Source organism: Armigeres subalbatus, unplaced genomic scaffold (assembly GCF_024139115.2).
Source record: "Armigeres subalbatus isolate Guangzhou_Male unplaced genomic scaffold, GZ_Asu_2 Contig1371, whole genome shotgun sequence".
Classification (NCBI taxonomy): Eukaryota; Metazoa; Arthropoda; class Insecta; order Diptera; family Culicidae; genus Armigeres; species Armigeres subalbatus.
The window spans coordinates 3,286-29,074 of NW_026942145.1; the positions used below are offsets into that span (position 1 = coordinate 3,286).

General features: G+C 39.8%; 2 protein-coding genes across 2 annotated transcripts; both read left to right on the forward strand.

Moving 5' to 3' along the window:
• Positions 1 to 8,790: 8,790 nt before the first annotated feature.
• On the forward strand, positions 8,791 to 18,403 carry LOC134202720 (uncharacterized). The gene is made up of 2 exons (XM_062677728.1): positions 8,791 to 8,971; positions 17,918 to 18,403. Exons 1-2 carry the CDS (start codon positions 8,891 to 8,893, stop codon positions 18,386 to 18,388), a joined length of 552 nt encoding a protein of 183 aa, XP_062533712.1. The 5' UTR covers positions 8,791 to 8,890; the 3' UTR covers positions 18,389 to 18,403.
• Positions 18,404 to 19,011: 608 nt separating this feature from the next.
• LOC134202721 (uncharacterized) lies at positions 19,012 to 25,374 on the forward strand. Its single transcript, XM_062677729.1, has 2 exons — positions 19,012 to 20,802; positions 25,263 to 25,374. The coding sequence occupies exon 1, from the start codon at positions 19,520 to 19,522 to the stop codon at positions 20,348 to 20,350; it is 831 nt and encodes a 276-aa protein (XP_062533713.1). The 5' UTR covers positions 19,012 to 19,519; the 3' UTR covers positions 20,351 to 20,802; positions 25,263 to 25,374.
• The last annotated feature ends 415 nt before the right edge of the window (positions 25,375 to 25,789 follow it).

Consider the following 25,789-nt stretch of genomic DNA (forward strand, 5'->3'; position numbering starts at 1 on the left):
TGTAGTGTGTAGAGGCTGATTACTCTGATAGTTTATACCCGTTTCTATCACGCAGCTGGTCGTGGTTTGTCGGCTTCACAGAATTTCATCCATTATCATTAGTTAAGAATTTTATGATGCGCGGGCTAAATCTACAATCAAATGTATAATTTTGAAATGAATAAATTCTCCGTCCTTCTAAACATTTAAGGTGTGTCTTTTATTCCAAATAAATATATAAACAATATTGATTACCTTTATAAGTGAAATCAACAATTTGACGCCACAATGCACGGACTGAGGCGCATCTCTCCATCCTCAGATACGCCCCAGGCTCATAAGTCGTTTTTACCTGGTCTGCCCATCTCGCTCGCTACGCATCCCGCCGTCTCGTACCTGCCGAGATCGGAAGCGAACACCATCTTGCAGGGTTGCTGTCAGCATTCTTGCAACATAATCCTGCCCATCGTAACCCACATTGTGCTCAGCGTTACGCCTTGTACAACGCATGTTGAGTTATCATCCACTTTGGGGAGATTCGAGACAATAAGTCTTATTTTGAGAACATAATTGAGGCATATCAAGGAGAAATTTGTGCAAAAGATTAATTATTGTCTTAGATAGTATTTTCAATTTCTTTCAATTTTTATATGTAGACATCTTTATACAGATTATTTCCAATCCTTTATTTGAAAATTTAATTTATAAATTAAAACCCATATTGCACCATTGGTACTTATGCGTACCTGAAAAATAAAATAATGAACTTAGCTCGCGGTTCTCTTCCTCTTTCCTCCTTAACGCCTATCCTACCTATTCCAGTTCCATTTTGCTCAGATGATTATCGTGATTATCGGTTCAAGCTCAGATGATTATCGTCGTTCGAGTCGAATCCGAAGAGTACTGCGATGTAGCCTACCGAAACCGCCGCCACCGTTCATGTTCAAACTGCCGCCATTAGCACTGCTTTCCAAGGGCCCTGGAATTATTCTTGACTAGAAGATGCAATCAGGTGATGGTGTTTGCTGGGTTGTTGGTCGCGGTGCCAGCACTGCCTTTACTATTTAATGGATTTATTACCACCGGGGTGTGTAACTTCGTCTTGACCGGCACGAATTCCTTGATCGATCGATGTCCAGAATACTCCACGCTACCGATACCCCGAACGGCACTGCCAGAATTCCCATTGCCATCCCCGATCACGGTGGTGCTGTTTCCACTTCCACTGCTCCCGCCACCATTCATTTCTGCTGTTTGTCACCAGATCATGTACCCGTTAGTGGCCAATTGCAGTTTGGTCGGTCTTCAACAGCATAGAGGAAGTGCTATCGAGTCAGGAACTAGAGCTGGAACTGCTGCTGCCAGCTTGGCTGAGACTCTGCTGCATTTGGACAGAGCCAGAGTCTAAATTATATGGGGATTGCGCAAAGAGGATCTTCTTACCTTATTCTGAATGATCTATCTTGTTATTCTGTTTGCAACTTTCATTTTTGTTCAACCCTAACAAAGTGACTTCCACAGGGTATTCACTGTTAAAGCTTTTAATTTGATAACAAGTCACTGGCCACAGGTAGGCAAACACATTAAGAGTTTTCTTGTTGCTACTGTAGAGAGGTGTGTGAGTTTTTGAGGCTGTTTTCGAACAAATCTAATACATTTCGTATGGTTCATGCATTTGCACCGATTCTCCATAATAATCATTAGGCGATTGGAACAATACTTCGCCTTACCAACTAACATTTGTTTACTTTGCTCAATAGGTAGACAGTTTTGATCAGTTTAATGTCAATTTAGGTAGATTTGACTTCCTCTTTAAGCCAACTCATATATAATACACTCTGGACAAAGCATCCGACCAAAAAATCTCACCACACACTACAGCGACAAGTTTGAAATAAACTTTTAAACAAAAAAACTGTCGCACAGGATGGAAAAAGTCAGAAAAATGATAGACCAGTTTTATACAATCATTCATCAACTGTTCTCTGAACTTTAACCCATATAATGTATTATTGTGCAAATGATGTAGTTAATAATACAATGCTGAAAAAGCATTTAATTATTCGGTCTTAATGTCAATGAAGGATCGAAGAGCAACGTGAATATTAACTGTGTGTACGTTAAAATGTGTTTTTATAATCTGTGTAATGAGCGAAGTATTTTTTTTTCTATGCGGGTAGTATGAGCAGCTAAGCTAGCTCTTACAGATGTAAATGAAAACTCGGAGGCTGCACCAAAGCAGCAAAAGGTGGAAACATATTTTTTCAATACTTCTAAATTGTTGATGAGCGATGAATTTAGGTACCAAAAAGGTAAATAAATGAAGTATGAACGATGGTCGCATATGGTATGTAATCTGAACTGATGCTACCAGAATATGAATATTAGTGGAATAATCGATAAGGAAACATTTTAGCTTGTGAACAAAACAATAATATGTATGTTTGCTTCAAACAATACGCTGATTGAAGCAACTGAGATGTATATTAGTTCAAACATAATTAACGTTTGTTTTGATTGCGACAATATGATTGTTCCTTAACCATATTTATGTTTAATTTTACCTAGAATATGTTTGAGTCTGCCATGTAATTTTTTTAGTGTTAGAGCATACATAATATGCAATCAAATCTTTGTGAAATAAAGCTATGTTGAAAGTACATGAAGTTTGTTAGCGCTGACAATACAATAATTTGTGTGAGGTCAGTAGAATTTTATTTTCCATTATACAAGTAAAATTTATATTCCTGAAAACCATAAAACTTATGTAAAAGTGTAGTCAATATTGTTTATATATTTATTTGGAATAAAAGACACACCTCAAATGTTTAGAGGACGGAGAATTTATTCATTTCAAAATTATACATTTGATTGTAGATTTGGCTCCGCGCATCATAAAGTCTTAACTGGAATGGATAATGGATGAAATTCCGTAAGCCGACAAACCACGACCAGCTGCGTGATAGAAACGACGTATAAACTATCAGGAGTAATCAGCTCTACAATCCACATCCGTGACTGTTTTCGTGCGTGCGCAATAGCCATCAAAGATTTTATTTCCTTTGCGCACAACAATCAACACTTCGGATGTGTAAGGATTCCCCATTTAAAACTGTTGATTAGAGTGGCCCAAGATTATCTCGTCGATTCTGATTTTCAGAGCAGCAGGTCGTGGTTTGTTGCAGCTCCTACGTGTTCTCCTTGGCGTTCTTAAGTTTGTCGGTTTCTAGTTCTTCATGAACTTGAAACGGCAAATGTATAATTTGAGAGTTTTTTCATCCAGGTTCTTCGAGAATTACCGCGAAATTTAACAAGCTTCAATCTGCTGAATTAGTAAAAATATATGATTATCCTGCCTTGTGAAAATGCTTTTTGCTGCAGATGATGGTACGAACAGAGTGGAGTAAAGCCATTCAAAAAGAGTAAAGAATATGTGAACCTATATATCAATCTCAACTATGAGAATTATTAATATTGTTATTAGACAGAAGCTGTACGACCGTGATCAGTTTAATTTACAAAGATTTTATTGGCATATCGGTCTCAGTGCTCGTATAGAGGAAGGGAGCAGCGTGTGCGAAAACTAGATGAAGAAACGGAGTCAAATGTTATCGCTAAACGGCGACATAAGTCGCAATGAAAATGGTTGAAAGGTGTTGAAGTATGCGAGGGGCCATTTGAGAATAATATAGGTATCAAGCGTCCGTCTTTGCCGTACATCCTTTCTGGGGATGCGTCAGGCAGTGAATGAAAGTCACTGTTGTACACGAGACTGGCAGAAACAGAGCAACGATACGCATATGGCTTATTATTCTGGTAGCATATTTATTAATGTACAAACCATACATGACCATTGATGATTCTCCAAATGATGAACATCGATCGCTGGAACTAATTAAAGTGATAGCCGAATAGCCGTATGCGTATCGTTGCCTCAGATTTTATGATCTCGACAACAATGACTTTAAGAAAATGATTTAGCGCGTAAATAAAATTGTGGTTCCAATAGCATCGCGCCATTGGCATCAGGAGAGAGACTCGGTGCAATGGCCGCAAACCATACACGACCATCGGTAATTCTCCAAATGAACATCGATCGCTAGAACTAATTAAGTATTAGCCGAATAATAAATATGCGTATCGTTGCCTCGTTTTGCCGGTCTCGGTAGCAGTGACTTTCATACTCACCGAGCCATCCCAAAGGATGTACAGCGAAGACGGACGCTTCGATGAATTTAATTATTCTCAAATGGCCTCGCATACTTCAACACCTGTTGTTTCCACACTTGTCGCTGCCTAACGATAACATTTGAACCGTTTCTTTTCCATCTGACATTTTCGCACACACGCCGCCTTCCTCTATTACGAGCAGCATCGAGACCGATATGCCAATAAAATTGATTAAACTGATCACGGTCGGTAGCTTCTGTCTAATAAGAAATGATTTGGCACGTAAATAAGAATTGTGGTTCCAATATCATATGGTGGCATCAGGAGAGATCGGTGCAGTAATTTGGCACAAAACCATACGCGACCATCGATGATTCTCCAAACCTGATGAACATCGATCGCTAGAACCTAATTAAGTATGTGAATAATAAATATGCGTATCGTTGCCTCCGTTTTTGCCAGTCTCGGTGAACAGTGACTTTCTATTCACTGCCCGGAAGCCATCCTGCATGAAAGGATGTTACGGCAAAGACGGACAACTGATAATTTAGTATTATTCTCAAATGGCCCCTCACTTGCCAACACCTTTCAGCCATTTTCACACTTGTCGCTGCCTAGCGATAACATTTGGACTCCGTTTCTTTCCCATCTGCTTTCCTTTTACTGCTCCCTTCACTCTATGCAGGCAACATCGAGACCGATATGCCAATAAAATTAAATTGCGACTGATCACGGTCATTGCAGCTTCTGTCTAATAAGAAATGATTTGGCATGTAAATAAGAATTGTGGTTCCAATAAGCATCATATGGTGGCGCATCAGGAGAGACTCGGTGCAGTATTAGCACAAACCATACACGATATCGATGACTTCTCAAATGATGAACATCGATCGACTTCAGAACTAATTAAGTATTAACCGGAATAATAAATATGCGTAATGTTGCCTCCAGTTTTGCCAGTCTCGGTAACAGTGTTTTCTATTCACTTGAGCCATCCCCAGAAAAGGATGTGCCTTGAACGACGACGCTTCGACATAATTTAAATTATTCAAATAGCCCCTCGCATGCTTCAGCACCTTTCAACCATTTTACACTTGTCGCTGCTCAAGATAACATTTGAACTCCGTTTTCTTTCCATCTGCTTTTAACCCTTTTTGCTGCTCCCGGTTCCTCTATACGAGCAGCATCGAGACCAAATATGCCAATGAAATCTAAATTAAAGCTGATCACTCGGAATATTTTGGCTTCATCTAATAAGAAATGATTGGCGCGTAAATAAAGAATTGTGGTTCCAATAGCATCATATAGGTGGCATCAGAGAGACTCGGTGCAATGTGTACAAACCATACACGATAATCGATGATTCTCCAATATTGAACATCCGATCGCTAGAACTAATTAATTAAATTAGCCGAATAATAAATATGCATATCATGCCACTCCGTTTTGCCAGTCCCAGTAACAGTGACTTTCATTTCACTCGCCCGAGCCATCCCAGAAAGGATGGCAGCAAAGACGGACGCTTCGACCTCGAACAGCTATTCTCGATGGCCCTCATACTTTAACACCTTTCAACCATTTTCACACTTGTCGCTGCCTAGCGATAACATTTGGACTCCGTTCCTCATCTCTGCTTTCCCTTTTGCTACTCCCTGTATCCTCTATACGAGTAGCATCGAGATAAATATGCCACGCTGATGAAATTAAATTAAATCACGGTCGTACAGCTTCTGTCTAATAAGAAATGATTTGGCGCAACCCGCAAGAATGGTGTTCGCTTCCGATCCGGTGGGTACGAGACGGCGTGGAGCGCAGCGAGCGAGATAAGCAGACCAGGTGTAAAACGACTTATGCAGCCTGGGGCGTACCTGAGGATGGAGAGATGCGGGCCTCGAACTGTGCATTAGGTGGCCGGGTCAAAATTGTTGATTCACTTTATGCAAAAGGTAATCAATATTGTTTATATATTTATTTGGGAAATAAAAGACACACTCAAATGTTTAGAGGACGGAGAGTTTATTGATTCAAAATTATACATTTGATTGTAGTTTTAGCTCCGCGCATCATAAATTCTTAACCGGAATGGATTATGGATGAAATTCCGTATGCTGACAAACCACGACCAGCTGCGTGATGGAAACGGGTATAAACTATCAGGAGTAATCAGCTCTACACTACATCCGTAGCCGTTTTCGTGCGTGCCAATAGCCATCAAGACGATTTTATTTCCCTTTGCCACAACATACCACACTTCCGGAAAGGGATTCCCCGTTTAAACTGTTGAAAAGAGTGGCCAGGATCTCTCGTCGATTATGATTTTCAGAGCAGCAGTGTTTTAGCAGCAGCTCCTCCATGTTTCTCCTTGGCGTTTTTAAGTTTGTCGGTTTCCAGTTCTTCATGAACTGGAACCGGCGTGTAACCTGAGAGTTTTTCATCCAGGTTCCTCGAGGAAAATTACTGCAGAAATTTAACAGAAAGCTTCAATCAGCTAGGAATTAAGTAAATATATGATTAATCACCTTGTGAAAATGCTTTTGCTGCAGATGATGGTACGAACAGAGTGGAGTAAAGCCATTCAAAGGTAAAAGAATATATGAACCCATATATCAATCTCAACTATGAGAATTATTAATATTGTTTATACACGCAAAAAATTGTTACGGTCGAAAGTACTATTCCGAGGGTTAATTTAAGAATACGCACCGACGATTTTCAGCAGACAACGAACCTGTTTGATTTTACCATGCGCGCAGTTAAAATCAGCTGTGGTCCTGGTGGAATGTTGTTGCATGAACTGAATCAGTGGTGAATTTGTCCGAATGCGTGGTTAATTTAACTGAAAAATTTGTGGTTGTTTTAAAAAACATGGCGTAGTCTTCAAAATAGTAACCGTAATTTTTTCCTGTGTATGTTCACATGCATAAATAAAATGTTTCCCACAAATATGTGTTATAACCTACTCTATAATTGGTATAGGGTGTGGCATGATCATTTTAACCTCTAACATAAAAATGAGTTCCCTTTACCTTATAATAGTATTGTTGGATTCGGAATAAATTTTAGCATTGCATTTTTATTAGTGTGCATAATAAACATAATTGTACATCAAGTATGATACATTTGTAGTTAGCGTAAGTAGCGCTATTTCACTAGTAAACTAAGCCATCATCTAAATTTGTACATTCTCGGCGTTAAATCAGAACAAATTGATGAGCTTCCGTAGCGTAGCGCCAACAGTTCCTGACGCGGGATTCCGCCATAAAACGGCAAGGTGTTCTTCATTTTCGCATTTCTGACAAATGCATAGAAGAATAGTTAGCTAAATTAATCAAAGTTATTCTTCAATATTATCCTGCGAATCTAAATAAAATGAAGATAGTACTCACGTTAATTCCGTTTGCTGGAGATTGGTTCAGCCTTCTGCGTTTATTCACCATCAAGACGTAAAGTTGATTTTTACCCTTTATTGGGTGAAATAATTTCTTTTAGAAAGGGGAAAAATACGCATTATACTACATTTTGAAGTACCCATTATTTTGACAGCTTCATATACCATCGAATAATATGTCTTTTTAACTCTTTTTTAATGTGTATTGCTGGGTTTACAGTGTACACTCCAAATAATCTAAACGTTGTTTCCACCTGAATTTTTAGATACATTTTTCTTGCACACGTAACAGCAAATGCTTCAGAAAATTCAGGTGAAACTTCATGTCCGGTGAATTCTATCCAAAACTCAGGTAGAGCTTACCTGATTTTCACGTAGAATGAAAATTCTATCGAAAATCAGGTAAAAGTTACGTGAATTTCAGGTGGAAAAAATCTACGTACTTTTCAGGTGGAAACAACGTGCAGATTTTTTTGGGTGTGCGGATGTTCGAGGTTGGGTGAATTGGCCCTGACGAAAGCGAGAAAACAAAATGGGGGCCGGCTGATGCTTTTTTATTTCACCCAGCAAGGGATATAGGACGTCAATTTTAAAATGCTTATTAAAGCGTTAAAACACATTTTAGCCTAAAATTGTTCACTTTTTTGGGTTAGAAATTTAATTTACTTTCATATAGGTAACACGAAAGTTGAATTATTTTGATTAAAAAACATGTGTAGATGAGGAACCTAACATGTAGTTTTTTCAAAATTCTAACCCTACGTATTTAAAAGTTTTCAACATAATCACTGTTAATAACATTTTCAAAGCATTTTAAAATATACTTCCTATACTTCACCATGTTGAAAAACAGTGATTTCACGCACACGTCCGTCGCCGCTAGATGGCAACAGCGCGGCTGCGTCAAAGCGAATTGAACTCACTTTTGGGTAGTTTATTTCTTCCGTGTAGCATCAGTCTCGGCAGTGTCACATGAAAAGGCCTATTTCTGAGTGTACGTAGTTCAATGTCGCACCTTTGCGTACAACCTGATTTGGCTGTACCCAACGAGCTTAGATACTAAGGTGAGAAAATCCATATTCTGTGTAAGCTCTCACTACTACATTCGGACGAGCTTCCTTAAGAATCCGTGCAATTATGTACGTCAACATTTTTGTTTACATTTTCATTATCCACTAATACGCTTGCATTTGGTCCTCCTCCTCACCTTAGTATCTAAGTCATTGGGCTGCACCTTCTGAGTTGTATTTCATTCGTGGAGTAGTGTTCATACGCCGGTGGCAGAAACCTTTTAAATATAAATTATTTTTAATTAAAATAGTTGTTAGTGGAAGAAGTTGAATTTTAATAACAATGCCGCCATCAAAGGAGCGTTTGGCTCGGATTAAGCTGGCTAAACAGGAATTCCTCGTTAAAAAAGGAATAGTTCAAAGGGTGAGTTCTGATTGAACTACTTTTATTTAAAACCGCCATTTTGTGATTTTGAGGTTAGCGTCGCCGCATGGCAGCGGAAGAACACCGAAACATATAATTATAAACCGAAACCATGATTTTTATTCTCTAAACGGTACCTCTGATTTTTCATAGCTTTTCACACTGCTGCCAAATCGACTCAAATTGATGAAAAACCAGTTGTTACTCACTTTTGAATAACCACGGTTTTTCACAAATTTGGGTTGATTTTGCAGCAGTGTGAGTGAAACAGCATGAACAATCTGGGTACATCTGGAATAGTTGCACGAAGAAGAAGTAGAACGAATGGCATTTGAAAAAAAATTGAACGGTAAGCATAGGGTAAGGCACCCAGAAATCACCCTCCCACCGTATTCGCCTACCGATTTTAAAATTTTAATTTTTCGAATTTCAAGTTTTCTAATAATTGTTCAATAGAAGGATGAAAAAACCTGTTTACAACAACTAGTTTTCAAGAAAATTTTCAAGGGTGGGGAAGGGCGATGTACGGGTGCCTTACCCTACAAACAAAATTTTAAAACTCTTCTCAAAAATTCTTGAAGCAGTAATTTAATTAAAAACGGTTAGCAGTACGGGGTTGGATTTTTGTCATATTGTATAGAATTTTATTTTGTGATATTGCACTTTATACACACTGTACGAAAAGTCGTTAAGTTAACTGTTTTAATTAAATTGCTTCTAGAATTTTCGAGAAGAGTTTGAAAATTTTATCCGTATGCTTTCTCGTTAATTTTTTGCCTTTCTCGTATACTAAGTATACGTAAAGGCTATACTATCGCTCCAAAAACAAACTTTTATAGAAGGCTCGGGGACCCATAGTGTTATATGTATGCTGATCGACGCGCACCACACGTACCAAAATGTAGCATTCGCAGCATTCGACGCAGGATCCTGTCCCATTGCTTCCTATTGAAAATTGGCCGGATCGGACTATGGGATCGGTTAGCCAAAATACTTTTTTTTTACGGAATAATCGCGTAAAAAGTGTCACTCATTTTCCGGGCACTTATCCTTAACCGATTTGTTCGCATGTTATGGCCAAAATACTATTTTTCATTCGCACGAGAAAGGCACCATCACTGCTAGGTGAATTAATCTGGGTTTTTCAAATATCATCCTTCGACTTCTATGGGCCTCCCATTAAAAATTCATTTTTGGAGCGAACATATAGCCTTTACGTATACTTTGTATGCGAGAAAGGCAAAAACTTATACTTTTCATTAACTTATGAATATTATTAGGTTTTTGGTATAGGATCATTTGTAAGGTAGATTGGTTGGTGACAATAGGGTACCGGACCATTTGGGTAGAACCCCCCATTCCCGTCCGCGGCTTTTATTGCTCGGGCGTATTACAACTGAACTACTTGGTTTTTGGTATATGGATACAAACTGCAGACCTCTAGTTTTTTTTTATATTTTATTTGCTAATTATCTAACACATGCATTCATCTCTTAGACTAGGTGTTCCGTGTTTTCTTAACACTATCATCCTTATTTGCTATATTATATTTTTAGTTATTATTAATACATTTCAATTGCCTCTGGCAGTTAGTATTTTTCTCTGGTTGAATTGAACCATTTAGGAATTACAATGTGTTTAACTTAAACTAACCCTAACCTAATTTATATTAAGGGTACAAGGAGCTAACCGTTGCAATAGAAGATTGCGACGATTTTTGTCTAAAGTTGGAAATTATTTTGTTGGACATTTGTTGCAATGTCTCAATATTAGAAATTCTATGAAGTTCATTGGTACTATACCACGGAGGCAACTTTAGAATCATTTTCAAAATTTTATTTTGAATCCTCTGAAGTGCCTTCTTTCTGGTATTGCAGCAACTAGTCCATATTGGCACAGCATACAACATGGCTGGTCTAAAAATGTGTTTGTGAATCAAAAGTTTGTTCTTAAGACAAAGTTTTGATTTTCTGTTTATAAGTGGATATAGACACTTAATATATTTGTTACATTTGGCTTGAATGCCTTCAATGTGATTTTTTAAAGATAATTTTCAATCTACACTGGTCAGAAAAAAGTACCTAATATTAGGTACTTTTCACCTCAAATCGAAGGTTTAGTGTGGGAACCCAAAATTAAGTTAGTTTTTTCTTGAAATTAAGTAAAGTTCACTTAATACTAAATAAAATATACTTGATTTAAATAGCAACTACCCATTTTGGTATTTTCGGTAAATTTCACTCAACTTTTGTAAACATGAGATTACCCACTTTACTGCCCTTGTTGAGTGGTTTTGCTCTTCATTTTATAACAACAAAGGGAAGAGGGAGGGAGATGCAAGAGAAAAAAAAAGTACCTAAAGTTAGGTACTTTTTTCTACCCGTGTAGCAGAAGTCCTAAATATTTACACTGAGAAAAGTTTTATAGTAGAAACTACCATTTTAGGGGTAATATTGAGAACAGTCAGTACCGACGTTTTTCAACCGAAGTGCCAGTCGTCTTAAAATAACTAAAATATGGTCTATCTTACTATAAAAATAGTATATTCAACCGTTTACATGGTTATTCTTACTGAAAATATAGTAAAATTGTATAGTAAAATCAACTATTTTGTTTGAGTCTATGCTAAATAACAATTTTTGTGGTGAAATTAAAAATAATATCAATCAGATTTACTACATTTATGGTAAAATTAAGCGTTCTTAATTTTACCATAAAATTGTTATTTCTACTACAAAGTTTTTTTCAGTGTATCTTCGCTAGATCAATTACAGTATCCCCCCGCTTATCCGGACCTCGCTAATCCGACGACTCGTTAGTCCGGATCTCGCTAATTCGGAATTTTCCGGATTAAAAAGTATCAACACCCATTTAAACACATTATGCTGTCAGTTTTCAAATTTGTGCTGTGATTTTGTTTTGATTCATTTGTATGGATTTGACAGTCAAAAGTTATCAGTTCTTTTGCTCATTTCAAACGTCACAGAAAGGTGATCAGAGTGAAAATCAGCATGAGTTACCAATTGGCCACGCAAGTTGATCAATGGGATATTGCATAGTATAATATCCCGCAGAACAATCTTCAAATAAAATTTTACCGTTGGAATTGATTTAAGCATTGTTCCATGAACGGTGTTTGGCATTGAAGTCACCAATTATGAAAAATTTGTATTTGTTGCGAGTTAGAATTTGAAGATCAGCTCTCAACAAATTCCTTTCCTGCCCATTGCACTGGAATGGCAAATAGGCAGCAATAAAAGAGAATTGTCCAAAATTTGTTTCAACAGAAACTCCCAAGGTTTCGAAAACTTTGGTTTCAAACGAAGAATATAATTTATGCTTGATACGTCTATTAATGACAATGGCGACCCCACCACAAACGCTGTCAAGACGTTAATTGCGGTAAATAAAATAATTTGGATCTCTTTTGATGGAGAAGTCCAAGTTTTACATATGTTTCAGTTATAATGGCAATGTGCACATTATGAACTGCTATGAAGTTGAATAATTCGTCTTCCTTACCCTTTAAAGAGCGTTCATTCCAATTTATAATTTTCAAAAAAATATGTGGGTCCATTAAAACGAAGTCCAATAACAATGTTTTAGTAAATTTGATACCAACCTGAACAGCTTCAGTTTTAGTATTTGCTTTGAACAGCATCAATAATGTGATGCAATTGTTCATTTAACCTTCCGGGACTCGCTTGGTCCTAGACCGCTTCGATGCGCAGTCCCGCTTCTGTAGTGAATGACAAGCGTGCTTTTATCGAAGGTGTTGTACTTTTTTACTTTTTATAACGGTGCGAGTCCCCAAAGGTTAAAAATCAAAGTAGGAAGCAGACTTGCTACCGGATTCGTCAGAACGAACGTTATTTACCGTTGAAGAATGGGTATGAAAATCATTCATCGTCGGTAAATTTTCAGAAACGAAATTTTGCCTGCCTGCAGCGATGCTTGCATAGGTTGGTATGTTTGAAAAATTTGAATTCTACCAACTGTTCGCTACCCGGTGAGAGGTAGGAGCAAAATTTGTTCGTTGATTGTGGTGGGTATGAATTGCTCGTCCGCGGACAATTGATTGCGGATGTTGAGCGTTTTTAATATTTTTACCCTGTGTATCTGGGATCCTTGGCGTGAGAAGTTCCACCACAAATCATGCATTTAGCATCCGTGTGGTAGAATGTTTAGTTCCGTGACCTCACTTTTGGCACGCACGGAATGGGAATGGGGTTTTGGAAATTTCCCCCAGGCCTGCGGAAATGTTCCCATGTAACACGGACATGGGACATAATATAGGCCTTTTCCAAACTTTTCATATTATTTAGTTCACGAAGAAATAACCATCTGGGAAGTATCAGAGCGAGATTTCTTTTTCATCTTAATTATTTGGTCTGGTGAAAATCCAAGTAATTGAGAAATTTCAATTTTAATCTCATCCAGTGATTTTTCATCACAGACAACTTTGAACAATCGCTCAGTTTTGTCGTCGTACGTGAAGAATTTATGGCACTTCTCAGTTACATACTGAAGAAAACGTTTGCGATCGCCAACGGATCCCGGCAAACAGAGATGTCCTACACAGTTGGCAAACATTTCGCTCTTTTATTTTTTACAATTTTTAACAATCATATAAAATTCATTCAGTGAGTTCAACTAATAGATGGATATTTGAGTTTTCGAAATGTCACTTCAATATGACAAAATAGTGCACGCCAAATAACGCAAGTGCACGCACAGCAAATACACCGGCGTGTTTTACACGCCGCCCAACAAACAACGACAAGCTACAAATAAGCATCTAGGTTGAATTATTGTTTATTTTTGATCTTTGTAGCTGAATAAAATGGATGCTGAATAGTTTGCTAGACAGATTTCATTTCAGCATTTAATGTAACTAATATTCGACATGGCCTATTTATTTGTTTACTACCTTTATTTGAAGTCGAACTTACGTTTTCGTTTTATCACATTTCAGCACATTGGGGAAGTTTAACAATGTACTGAACTAATGATTTTTAAAGTTCTCTGTTCGACTATGATGTGATGCTCTGAAAGGGTGGTCGAATTGAGTTTAGTAATAGTAAGTTAATAATAGTTAATAGTAAGTTAATAAGCAGGCATTAGACATTCTTCTTAACCTTTGTTCTTCTTAACCATTGGATTTCACATTTATCTGATCTATCGCACAGTGGGAAAAACATGCTTTTTCAGTTTGAGAGAAAATCTGGATTCTAGATCTGGGAAATTTGATTTATAGAAAATATTGATTTATTTTCAAGACATGCTTTTTATTTTCGTGAGTTATTAAACTGTCGGAGATTATAACGAACAAAACTGCTGGAGCAATAAAAAATCATGCATTCATGCAATCATGCGGAACTAAATTTACTAAAAGCCGGACATAACGCCGTTGAATATGGTTGAATAACATCGGAAAATTATTGAATCTTTGATGTGTGGAATCCCAATATTATCGAATGGATGTTGATCTCTATTGCGGCGAAATAATTGAAATTATCTTAGCATTTGACAATCATATCGCAACCGATTGTCAAAAGATTCTGAGGAAGGCAGAATATACATTGATTTGGGGACGGATTTTATTTTATCGTTTATCGACATTATTTTTACGTATTTTTCCTAGTGTGCGATGGTTATGACTGGTTGAACAATGGTTGAAATAAAAAATTGTACAGTTATTAACAAACTGTAGTTTGACAGATCGACTTATTGAATAAGAGTCCAATTATGATTCATATTCAGCAATAAGATTATTTATGTTATGCATTGAGTGAGCCATATCTAACAAATCAAGGATGGCGCGGATGACAACGTTATCGGCGGATGATCAAATGACAGCAGTTCGAGACCCGATTTAGGAAAATTTTAAAATGATTATATGAAAATAGCAATTGCTTCAAAATACGTTCATTAAAGATCTTACTGATGTTACCTTCTATGCGTTATTATTTTCGAAGAATTCACAAGTAGCTGAATTGAGGCTTAATCAAATCCCTATTATATGGTCAACGAATCGGTTAATAAAGTTGTTTCTCAGAGATGATGTAGTTGTATAACTTCGCCAAAATTGTGTGAACAAAGCTTGAACAGAAGTTGTGATAAGAAATAGTACAGACATAATTCAATACAGCGCTGAATTAAATCATCACACTGATGTTTGTTCAACTAGTGAATGTTTGTTGGGCGGTGTATTTGTTGTGCACGCACCCGCGTGGCTCCGGTGTGTATTATTTTGACAGATCGAAGTGACATTTCGAAAGCTTTAATATCCATCCATTAGTTGCACTAACTAAATGAATTATATATGATTGTTAAAATTATGAAAATTTAAGAGCAGATATTGTGCCAACTGTGTAGGACATCTCTGCCGGCAAAACACTGCAGTCATTCCCTTCTGGCAATCTGAAATGAAACCTTGATCCCTGAAGGTTACTCAAAATTTCAAAAGATTGCTCAGTTCGATAGGAGAAGAATTATTTCCAATGTTAGAGTTAGAAGGAACATCTAAAGTCTCCAGCTTCATTCTGTTTTTTTTTTGCATCTTTCAGCGACAACTACATTCCTTGGTTATCCAGCATTTAGCTCCATTGGAAAAAAATAGCAAAATCCTTCATATTCACTCTAATTTCACGATTTGCTGTTTTTCCTCCACACCCGTAAGATTGTAGTTCATTCCATTAAGAAAATACAAACAACCATGCGTTCACCATCATTCGGACGTATTGCCCCAGGCTTATTTTTAAAACATTTTTTAAATGCGTTAGAAAGGCATGAAAACCTCATTGTTTTGAATAGGAGATCATTGTGAAATGTAGCTGGGTTTGTAAATTTTGCAACTATACGTATAAATGGTGGGGTATTTTTGTTTATGTGGGCGAAAACATCGAAAAAACATAAGGGGTGCATTTTGGACCGTTCCCCCTACGAAAAATCAAGTCATATGGTTGGAAGGCGGTCGAGTTGTGAACATTGTGGACGAGAATGGGGGGTGCTGCCCAAATGGCGCTCCTCCCTATGTTTGCCATTGCCTTGCGAGGGCAGTTTTGAGCTAGGTTTTGAAAAGAAAAATTTTAAATAAAAGATTTTTTTAAATTAGTATCGTCGAAATTCTGCAAACCACATATACATGCTATTCTCATTCTTCTACCCATTTTTGGGTAAAAAAATCACCCAGTCCAATGAAAAGGCCAGTTACCCAATTTAAAGTACACAAAAAAATCCATGGTAACAATTACTAATTTGTAGACTACGCCATGTTTTTAAAACTACCGTCAACTGGGGGGAAGATGATCATTTTTAAGACAAAACATGCAATAACATTGTGTGTTTACATTTTAAATCGAAACAAATGTTTTCAAAACATGTACTGCTATACGTTGCAATAATCAACAACTTTAGTTTTCTGAAATGCATTCGCATTTATTAAAATAAATTAAATTATCACTCATTTTTGAGTAATCTGGTTTGGGGTGAAGTTGATCAAGGCAGCTCTACTAAAATAATTATGACCTAGTAGTCAAAATACACTAGGTTATTTGTATGAATGTTGAATTTACTACGTAAAGAAGTTCACGAAGTCAATATTTGAAACGAAAATAGCGTCATTTATGACTATCTCTCCTTTCTTCCACAAAATACATTTTCATGATTATAGTCGAAAAACTCGGATTTCTACCTAGCGGTAACATTACTTGAACGGAGAATATTGTTGACTACCATTTCATAAAAAATTTGGCACTTTTGATCGATACATCAAGTGATCATCTTCACCTCAATGATCATCTTCCCCAGTTGACGGTACCACAAATGTTCAGTTAAATTAACTATGCATCCAGACAAATTCACCACTGATTCAGTTCATGTAACAACATTCCACTAGGACCACAGCTGATTTTACTGCGCACATGGTGAAATCAAACGGGTTTGTTGTCTGCTGAAATTCGCCGGTAGACATGCTTTTACCCTCCTGGACCTTAAATTTTGTGTTGGGATATTGAAACCGAAATTTAACAGAGGCTGACAAGAACGGCTGATCAAAAGTTATTTTAGTTACTAGATAAAGATTGTCGCTGTCTTCGCTGTCCGGAACATCTTTTGCTGGCGAGGATAGGGGAGCTAAATGTCAAAGAAGGAAAATCCATACGATTTGACAGCTTGGTACCCAACATGTTCCAGACAGCAGAACAAAGGGAACAGAAGCAACAATCTTTATCTAGTAACTAAAATATCTTTTGGCTGGTCGGTGAGGAATGAAATCAAACCATTGTACTGTAATAATTTTGGTCGGTTTTGTCAACAATATATTTTCCATACACTGTAAAATTGTTCTACACACTAAATTATTTTACCGGGATCTCAGCAAAATATTAAACTTTAACTGAGTTTTGCACAGCCGTGCACCAGCAGACATGCCAAAAATCAGCTAACAAAAGTCATATTTGGCGGGATATCAGTTTTATTTTGCTGGGCAGACGGTTGTGCGGATTTTTGCCGAGCTGCAGAATTAAAACTGAGTGTGTACGAAAAGAGCTTGGAAATATCTCAAATTTTGTATTGTTATGATACCTATCCACCCTAATGCGAAAAACATCATTCACAATTCAGTAAAACAGTTGATAAGAACACTTTCTTATATATTTCTACGATTGCTTCTACACTAGTATTTTTGTTTTGTTTTTAATGGTGTTGTTACAATAAAATGTATTTTTATTTTTTGTATGTTTTATTATGGCTGTCTCGGTAAAACGAGGAACTGTGCATTCATGTTTGTGAGAATTTTCTGTGAGAGTGATCCCATAGCCTTTTAATATACTTACTTAGTATACGTGCCAAGCCAAAATGTTTTTTTCCTCATGATTAAATGCTTTGTCATTCTGAGCAATTGTTCACCATTTGGTTTTTTGTTAATTACTTTTCCGTTTACAGAAAACACCAACGGAAATTCGCTCGCGGCGGCAATCTGTTCGTGCAAAAACCGCCAATAGCACCAAACAGGTCGACGACGTGGGCCGCGAGGCCGACGAAAACGATAACAGTGCGATTCCACAGCTATCTACGGACGGTCACACAGTGCCAAAGGGAATTTGTTCGCGGCGGCAATCCGTCCGCGGAAAAACCTGTGACGTCGGTCGCGAGGGCGACAAAAGTGCGCCAACTCTGTTATCTACGGCCGGTCACACGGTGCCGAGCATTCCAACGGAAATTCGCTCGCGGCGGCAATCCGTTCGAGGAACAACTGTCGACGTAGGCCGCGAGGACGACGAAAACGGCAAAAGCGCGAAAACTCTGGTATCTACGGACGGTCACATGGTGCCCAGCATTCCAACGGGAATTCGCTCGCGGCGGCAATCTGTCCGTGCAAAGACCGCCAGTACACCAAACAGGTCGACGACGTAGGCTGCGAGGCCGACGAAAACGATAGCAGTGCGACTCCACAGCCATCCACGGACGGTCGCACAGTGCCAAACAATCCAAAGTGGGAATTTGTTCGCGGCAGAAATCCGTCCGCGGAAAACCCTGTGACGACGGCCGCGAGGGCGACAAAAACGACAAAAGTGCGACAACTCTGTTATCTATGCGGCCGGTCACACGGTGCCGAGCATTCTAACGGAAATTCGCTCGCGGCGGCAATCCGTTCGAGGAACAACTGTCGACGTAGGCCGCGAGGACGACGAAAACGGCAAAAGCGCGAAAACTCTGGTATCTACGACGGTCACATGGTGCCCAGCATTCCAACGGAATTCGCTCGCGGCGGCAATCTGTCCGTGCAAGACTGCCAATAGCACCAAACAGGTCGACGACGTAGGCCGCGAGGCCGACGAAAACGATAGCAGTGCGACTGGCCAGCCATCCACGGACGGTCGCACAGTGCCAAACAATCCAAAGGAATTTGTTCTGCGGCGGAAATCCGTCCGCGGAAAACCCTGTGACGACGGCCGCGAGGGCGACAAAACGACAAAAGTGCGACAACTCTGTTATCTATGGCCGGTCAGCACGGTGCCGAGCATTCCAACGAAATTCGCTCGCGGCGGCAATCCGTTCGAGGAACAACTGTCGACGTAGGCCGCGAGGACGACGAAAACGGCAAAAGCGCGAAAACTCTGGTATCTACGGACGGTCACATGGTGCCCAGCATTCCAACGGGAATTCGCTAGCGGCGGCAATCTGTCCACAAAGACTGCCAATAACACCAAACAGGTCGACGGCGAAGGCCGCGAGGCCGACGAAAACGATAGCAGTGCGACTCCACAGCCATCCACGGACGGTCGCACAGTGCCAAACAATCCAAAGGGAATTTGTTCGCGGCGGAAATCCGTCCGCGGAAAACCCTGTGACGACGGCAGCGAGGGCGACAAAAACGACAAAAGTACGACAACTCTGTTATCTACGGCCGGTCACACGGTGCCGAGCATTCCAACGGAAATTCGCTCGCGGCGGCAATCCATTCGAGGAACAACTGTCGACGTAGGCCGCGAGGACGACGAAAACGGCAAAAGCGCGAAAACTCTGGTATCTACGGACGGTCACATGGTGCCCAGCATTCCAACGGGAATTCGCTCGCGGCGGCAATCCGTTCGCGGAACAACCGTCGACGTAGGCCGCGAGGACGACGAAAACGGCAAAAGCGCGAAAACTCTGCTATCTACGGACGGTCACATGGTGCCCAGCATTCCAACGGGAATTCGCTCGCGGCGGCAATCCGTTGATGCAAAGACCACCAATAACACCAAACAGGTCGACGGCGTAGGCCGCGAGGCCGACGAAAACGATAGCAGTGCGACTCCACAGCCATCCACGGACGGTCGCACAGTGCCAAACAATCCAAAGGGAATTTGTTCGCGGCGGAAATCCGTCCGCGGAAAACCCTGTGACGACGGCAGCGAGGGCGACAAAAACGACAAAAGTGCGACAACTCTGTTATCTACGGCCCGTCACACGGTGCCCAGCATTCCAACGGGAATTTGTTCGCGGCGGCAATCCGTCCGCGGAAAAACCTGTGACGTCGGTCGCGAGGGCGACAAAAACGGCAAAAGTGCGACAACTCTGCTATCCACGGCCGGTCACACGGTGCCCAGCATTCCAACGGGAATTCGCTCGCGGCGGCAATCCGTTCGCGGAACAACTGTCGACGTAGGCCGCGAGGACGACGAAAACGGCAATAGCGCGAAAACTCTGCTATCTACAGACGGTCACATGGTGCCCAGCATTCCAACGGGAATTCGCTCGCGGCGGCAATCCGTTCGCGGAACAACTGTTGACGTAGGCCGCGAGGATGACGAAAACGGAAAAGTCCGACATCTCAGTTATTCACGGCCAAAAATCGCACATGGTGCCCAGCATTCCAACGAAAATTCATAAGCGTCAGCAATCAGTTGGCAAATGGAACGAGAATAACGCAGAACATCTTATTTGAGGTCGGGAGGATATCAAACATGAATACAATAAAACAACATCCCAGTTCTGTTCCGTCGGCCATATGGTGTCCAGTCCAACAAAGTTGAAAACTGCTACTAACGAGTCAGAAAGTTTCGTTACACCATCGGCAATTCGGGTGCAAAACCGTTCGTCGTAAAACCGAGGACAGCAAGAAACGGGTCGTTGGAGGTTGTGAGAACAGCAGTGTGACAATATCTCAGCCATCTTCTTCCGGCCATCCAGTGTCCAGCTCTATAAAGATGAAGCCCATCCGCGGGAAAGCGAGAACTAAGACGGACCAGGTCCAGACCAGCAAAACCGAATTCAGGACAACATCCGAATACGAATTCCCATCCATGCACTCCAAGCTCGAAGGCAGTTTCTGGCAACCTAAGGTGAGTTTCGTTGTTGATTTTTGACGTAGAACTACGTCTGTCTTTTCTATATTAGTACACTTTACGATTGCAAAAAATCGAAAACGTCACGAAAATATTGTAGACTTTGATCGTTAATATCTCAGCCGTTTCTGGATGGATTTTCAATTTTCTTGGACCATTCGATCAAGGAAGAGTCAACGCTTTATTCCCGATGTACACTGAAGTAGTTTTTAAGCGGTTTATTTTTACACGAATCGCTTTTTACGCATTTTTTTCACTAGAATTTCGGGATAAACGCGGTTCATTTAGACATATTTTGGAATTTATGCGGTTTATTACATTGTTTTAGTTTACGCGGCCCATATCCTCCGCGTAAAAGCTGACTCCAGTGTGTTACAATATTTATGTATGATTATTTACTACACTGAACACTTGCTAACAGTTTAGCAATCGGTTTTGGTGAATCAGTCAATCTCGTAAGTGCATCGCAAGCTTCTTCTTACATGGCACTACATTCCAACTGCAACTTGGCCTGCTTTTCAACTAAGTGATCTTCTAGCATTAGGAAAATAAGTTCAAAAGTAGCATTTACCAATGCAAAGCTTCGAATCGAGATACAATTATCGAACGACTTTTACTCTCTAGCGAGTTTTTATCAATTGATAATTTGGATATGTGATCGCTTGAGAGTATTGTTCATCATCGATTATTTGAAAATTTTATTTTTATCATCCTTTTCAAATTTTGGTCCAAAAATTATATAAATCACCAGGGCTCGTAATGCTCACTCAATCTCAGCAGACAATCACGAAAACTGCCACGTAGTTCTACGTCACCTTTGCGTACAACCCGATTGGGCTGCACCTTTGAGTTTTTCTTATCCTCCGGAAGTCATTCCACATTGTAATATATTACGCGTAGCGTAGGCGTTTCACGCTCCATTTTATTAGAAAATTGACAAACATCTTCGAACAAAACAACCCTAAAATAAAACCTTGATTATTCCACCTAACGAAAATGGTTCCTCTCTCGTGCATTACAAAAATAGTATTTTGTCCACAACACATAGTCCGAACAGCCCAGTTTTCAATGGGAAATGATGGGACAGGATTGCACTTTGTTGCGAGTAATTCGATTATGGGTAAGTATAAACAAATGAGCTAGACTTTTTGCCCACACTGCTCATCGAACTTTTGGTATTGGTACTTAACCAATTTTGGGAGCGAACATATAGCCTTTCGGTAATAATATAATATACGAGAAAGGTAAAAATATTTATGCAACTACTTGCAAGAAGATTATTTTTTAAACTTGAGTGGTACGTTACAACGATACAATAATTCTGAAATAACAATTGTGATAAATAAAATAATCCTCTCTGATTCACTGCTAACTATTTGAACATTAACCTAGGCTCATAGATCACGTAATAGCTTTTTCACTGTCGAGGACGGAACGCCCCTTCATTGTGTTGTCATGATGTGCACAAATTGAATTAAAATTATTCATGTTTCATGGTTTTGTTAGAAATTTTAGTAAAATAATTAAACATTCTGAACCACGTTGCTAAATGCTTTACTTACTTACTTATGCGTCCTGTACACCCCCAGTGGTGCAAAGGGGCCGACTTGAAAGATCTCCATCCTGAGTGATGTCTAGCTATTGCTTTAACCTGTTGCCAGGTTAGATTTCGGTCGACTTGTTTAATTTCTTTATTGAGACTGTGCCGCCATGAGCCCCTGGGTCTGCTTCTGCTGCGATGTCCAGCTGGGTTCCAGTCTAATACTTGTTTACGGATTTCGTTTTCACCCTTACGTAAGGTGTGACCGACCCAGCCCAGAAAACCGATCCCGAATTTCGAAGTTGCTATCGACCTCTGGTGACAACGACGATCCAGGCTCGAATTATGTACCGCAGGCATCTGTTGATAAACACCTGCACTGCATATAAATTAGTATTAATTTCAACGATATCTGCTTTAAACAAGATTCAAACGTCGATTTTACGAATCTGATAGCGCCGACGCAAACCAACACCATCAACAGGTAGCTGAAGGCTTCACCTACGTGTTGATGGTGTTGATTTGCGTGGGAGTGGTATCAGATTCGTCAAATCGACGTCTGAATCTTTGTTTACAAAAAGCAGATAAGTCGGTTTGAAAATTTGGTACTGAACTAATAGTGGGGACAGAAGAGTCATTGGTAAAGGAGGGGGGCTTCGGGGGGAGGGTTGTTGATAAGTTACTGATCAACTTAGTTTGGGACACACATTCTTTATGTACCTTAAGGAGACGATGATAGAAGTGGCGGGGTGATCTTTGGAATGGGGGAGAGTCAACTCATTGACCGATTCCCACCAAATTCGGAACACATATTCTGTTTTCAAGCAGATATTAATTGTGGGGATGGGAGAGTCATTGAAACAAGGGCCAAGGTGTGGGGGAGGGGAATGAATCACATACAGTGGCTGGTTTCCTACCCGTCGCTGCCACCAGCAGGCGCTAACGTATATGTGAAAATAGCCAGCATGAGTTAACCACCTGAAGTTTGTATGGCGAAATCTAACGTTGTTTTTCTCAACAGTAGGAACTTTTCACGAAAAACTATTTGGCACCAGTTATGTAGGAAGGTGTCCGCTGCTACGCCTACCAAATATTTTTTCGATTAAAGTTCTTATTCTCGAGATATTAAACATTAGATGCCTTTCGCCATACTGATTCCCAAAAGTTGACTTCTAGTGGGCCGCTGTAAGCACGCTCAAAGCAGGCGATTCATTGTTTAGTTATCGATCAACTTACATCAACTTACTGTAACTTCTGAACCTGTTGACCGATTTTAACCAAATATAAAACACATATTCTCGATCCTGTGGCTACGATTATAGTGAGGATGGAAGGATCATTGGAAATGGGAGAGAGTATGGGGATAAGTATTGTTTAGTTGTTGATCAATTCAGGTAACTTCTGAACTGGTTGATTGATTTCCACTAAATTTGAACTGACCGATTTTGTTCAAATTTTGCATGCTTTCTACTCTATTAGAACTTTATATCAAGTGTTTATCATGATTATAAAATCAGCTTATTGTCGTGCGGGGCTTCTTTTGACTCAGGGGGCTACTTTGGATTTTTGATTAAAAAAAAAACTGGCAATATGAGAGTAGCTTACGTTATAATTCTTGTTTCAAAATGTCCTAATTAGCCCCCGATTTGTCAATAGAAACCCCGCCCGATGGTACTTAGGGAGAAAATGTTCTCTAGTGGGGTAAAATAGCTCTTTAAAAATAAATGTTTCAAAAATTCAGCAATTTTGTATGTGAGGTCTAAAAGAAAATACACAATGAATAATTGGCAGTGGCAGATTTTCTACCCACCGCTCTCTAGGTCGCGTCAGTGATCCATTGTTTTCTCTGAGCGCGCATTTCGCCCTGATTATTATTTTCGCTGGTGGCGATGAAGGCGTTCTTGATGGCGGTCCATTGGTCTTCCACGCTGCCACCTTCCGGAATATCTGTTGCACGGATCTCCAGTTCTTCAACGAAGGATCTTTTCACCGTGGCATCTCCCAGTCGGCGTGTGTTGAACCGTCGTCCGACTCTCTCCTCCTGGCGGCGAATCCGCGCAATGCAAAGGCGTATTTCGCCAATGAGGAGGTGATGATCCGACTCGATATCGGCACTACGTTTATTCCGTACATCAATAAGATTCCGTTTCCATTCTCGACTGACGTAGATGTGGTTGATTTGATTTTGGGTAAAGCCTGCCATATTATATTTGGTCTCCAGTTAGCCTTGGAAGCCAATGCGTAGGATTGCCAATCCGGAGGTGACGAGCTCGATAGTATATCCATTGCTCGTAGAGCAAGATTAACGGGCGCGAGTATTAGTCGTTTGGCAGCGCAGTATCATTACTTGGCACTTTACCAGTCGCTACTAAACAATGACCGATACGAAAAAGAGTGATTAACTAAAATAACAGCGCTACGCAGGTGATCAAAATACTCGCGCCCATTAATGATGCTCCCAGAATCATTACTTGACACTATATCGGTCGCTACTAAACGCGCTGCTATAAAAGTAGCGCAACTGACAGGTGACCAAATTTGGTAGCGCGTGAACAGCGCTGCTAATTTGATAAACTGTCAAACGTCACCGGTACGGAATACAGCAGCAACCAATTTGAGAGCCGAATAGTCACCAATGCGAAAAGGATTGACGAAATTATAATAAGAGCGCTGCGCTGGTGGTCATGACGCATCTTAAGATGCTCCCGCCCGGGAATGATGCTCTTAGAGAGCATCATTGCCATTTTCGTTTCATCACTCAGCTGACTCATGATTGATTTTATGTCAAAGTAAATATTCGGACCTATAAGTGGCCCCAGGTGTTCGTAAAAAAAACATGTGATTGCTATGAATTTTAATGTTATCGCCTTTATCACATTCATAGCGTATGCTTAATTACATATTGCAATTATTTTAGGGCAAGCCCATCAACATCAAAGGAAGGTCTTCGATTCCTCAAATCAATGATAGAACAGCGAGCTCTGAAGAGCATGGCAATGAATCCGTCGTTACACCGCCGAAAAATGCTATTCCTAATATGCCAACTACGCTACAAAGTGCAAGAGCAGGAGCAGGAGCGGACTTCCTTGGTTTGCCTCTTGTCGAGGCTTCCTCAAGCGTTTCGTAAGTTGGAGGTGAGTAATTCTTTTGCATTTTACTTTAAACTTTGTTCTTAAATATTTTGCAATGTGACTGGGTTTCATTCACTTGGGTTGAATATATTGCATATATTATGACTTCACTTTGCATAGAGTATCGACTGAGAAAGAATAGAATTTAAACAATCTCTATCGTCCAGAAAAGTTGTAGTATTTGTACAGGAAAAAAGTTTAGATCGATAAAGCATATATTTATATGATACGATAACACCTTTGAACTCCTCCAAAACAAGCAAAGCATAATTGTAAAACCCTGTTTAATCCACCTAGCGGTGATGGTGCCTTT

Excerpts from the sequence above, each read along its gene's own strand:
- LOC134202720 (XM_062677728.1), top strand. The coding sequence starts at position 8,891 with ATGCCGCCATCAAAGGAGCGTTTGGCTCGGATTAAGCTGGCTAAACAG. Across the intron at positions 8,972-17,917 it reads AAAAAGGAATAGTTCAAAGG|AAAACACCAACGGAAATTCG; the intron begins GTGAGTTCTGAT and ends TTCCGTTTACAG.
- LOC134202721 (XM_062677729.1), top strand. The coding sequence starts at position 19,520 with ATGGTGCCCAGCATTCCAACGGGAATTCGCTCGCGGCGGCAATCCGTT.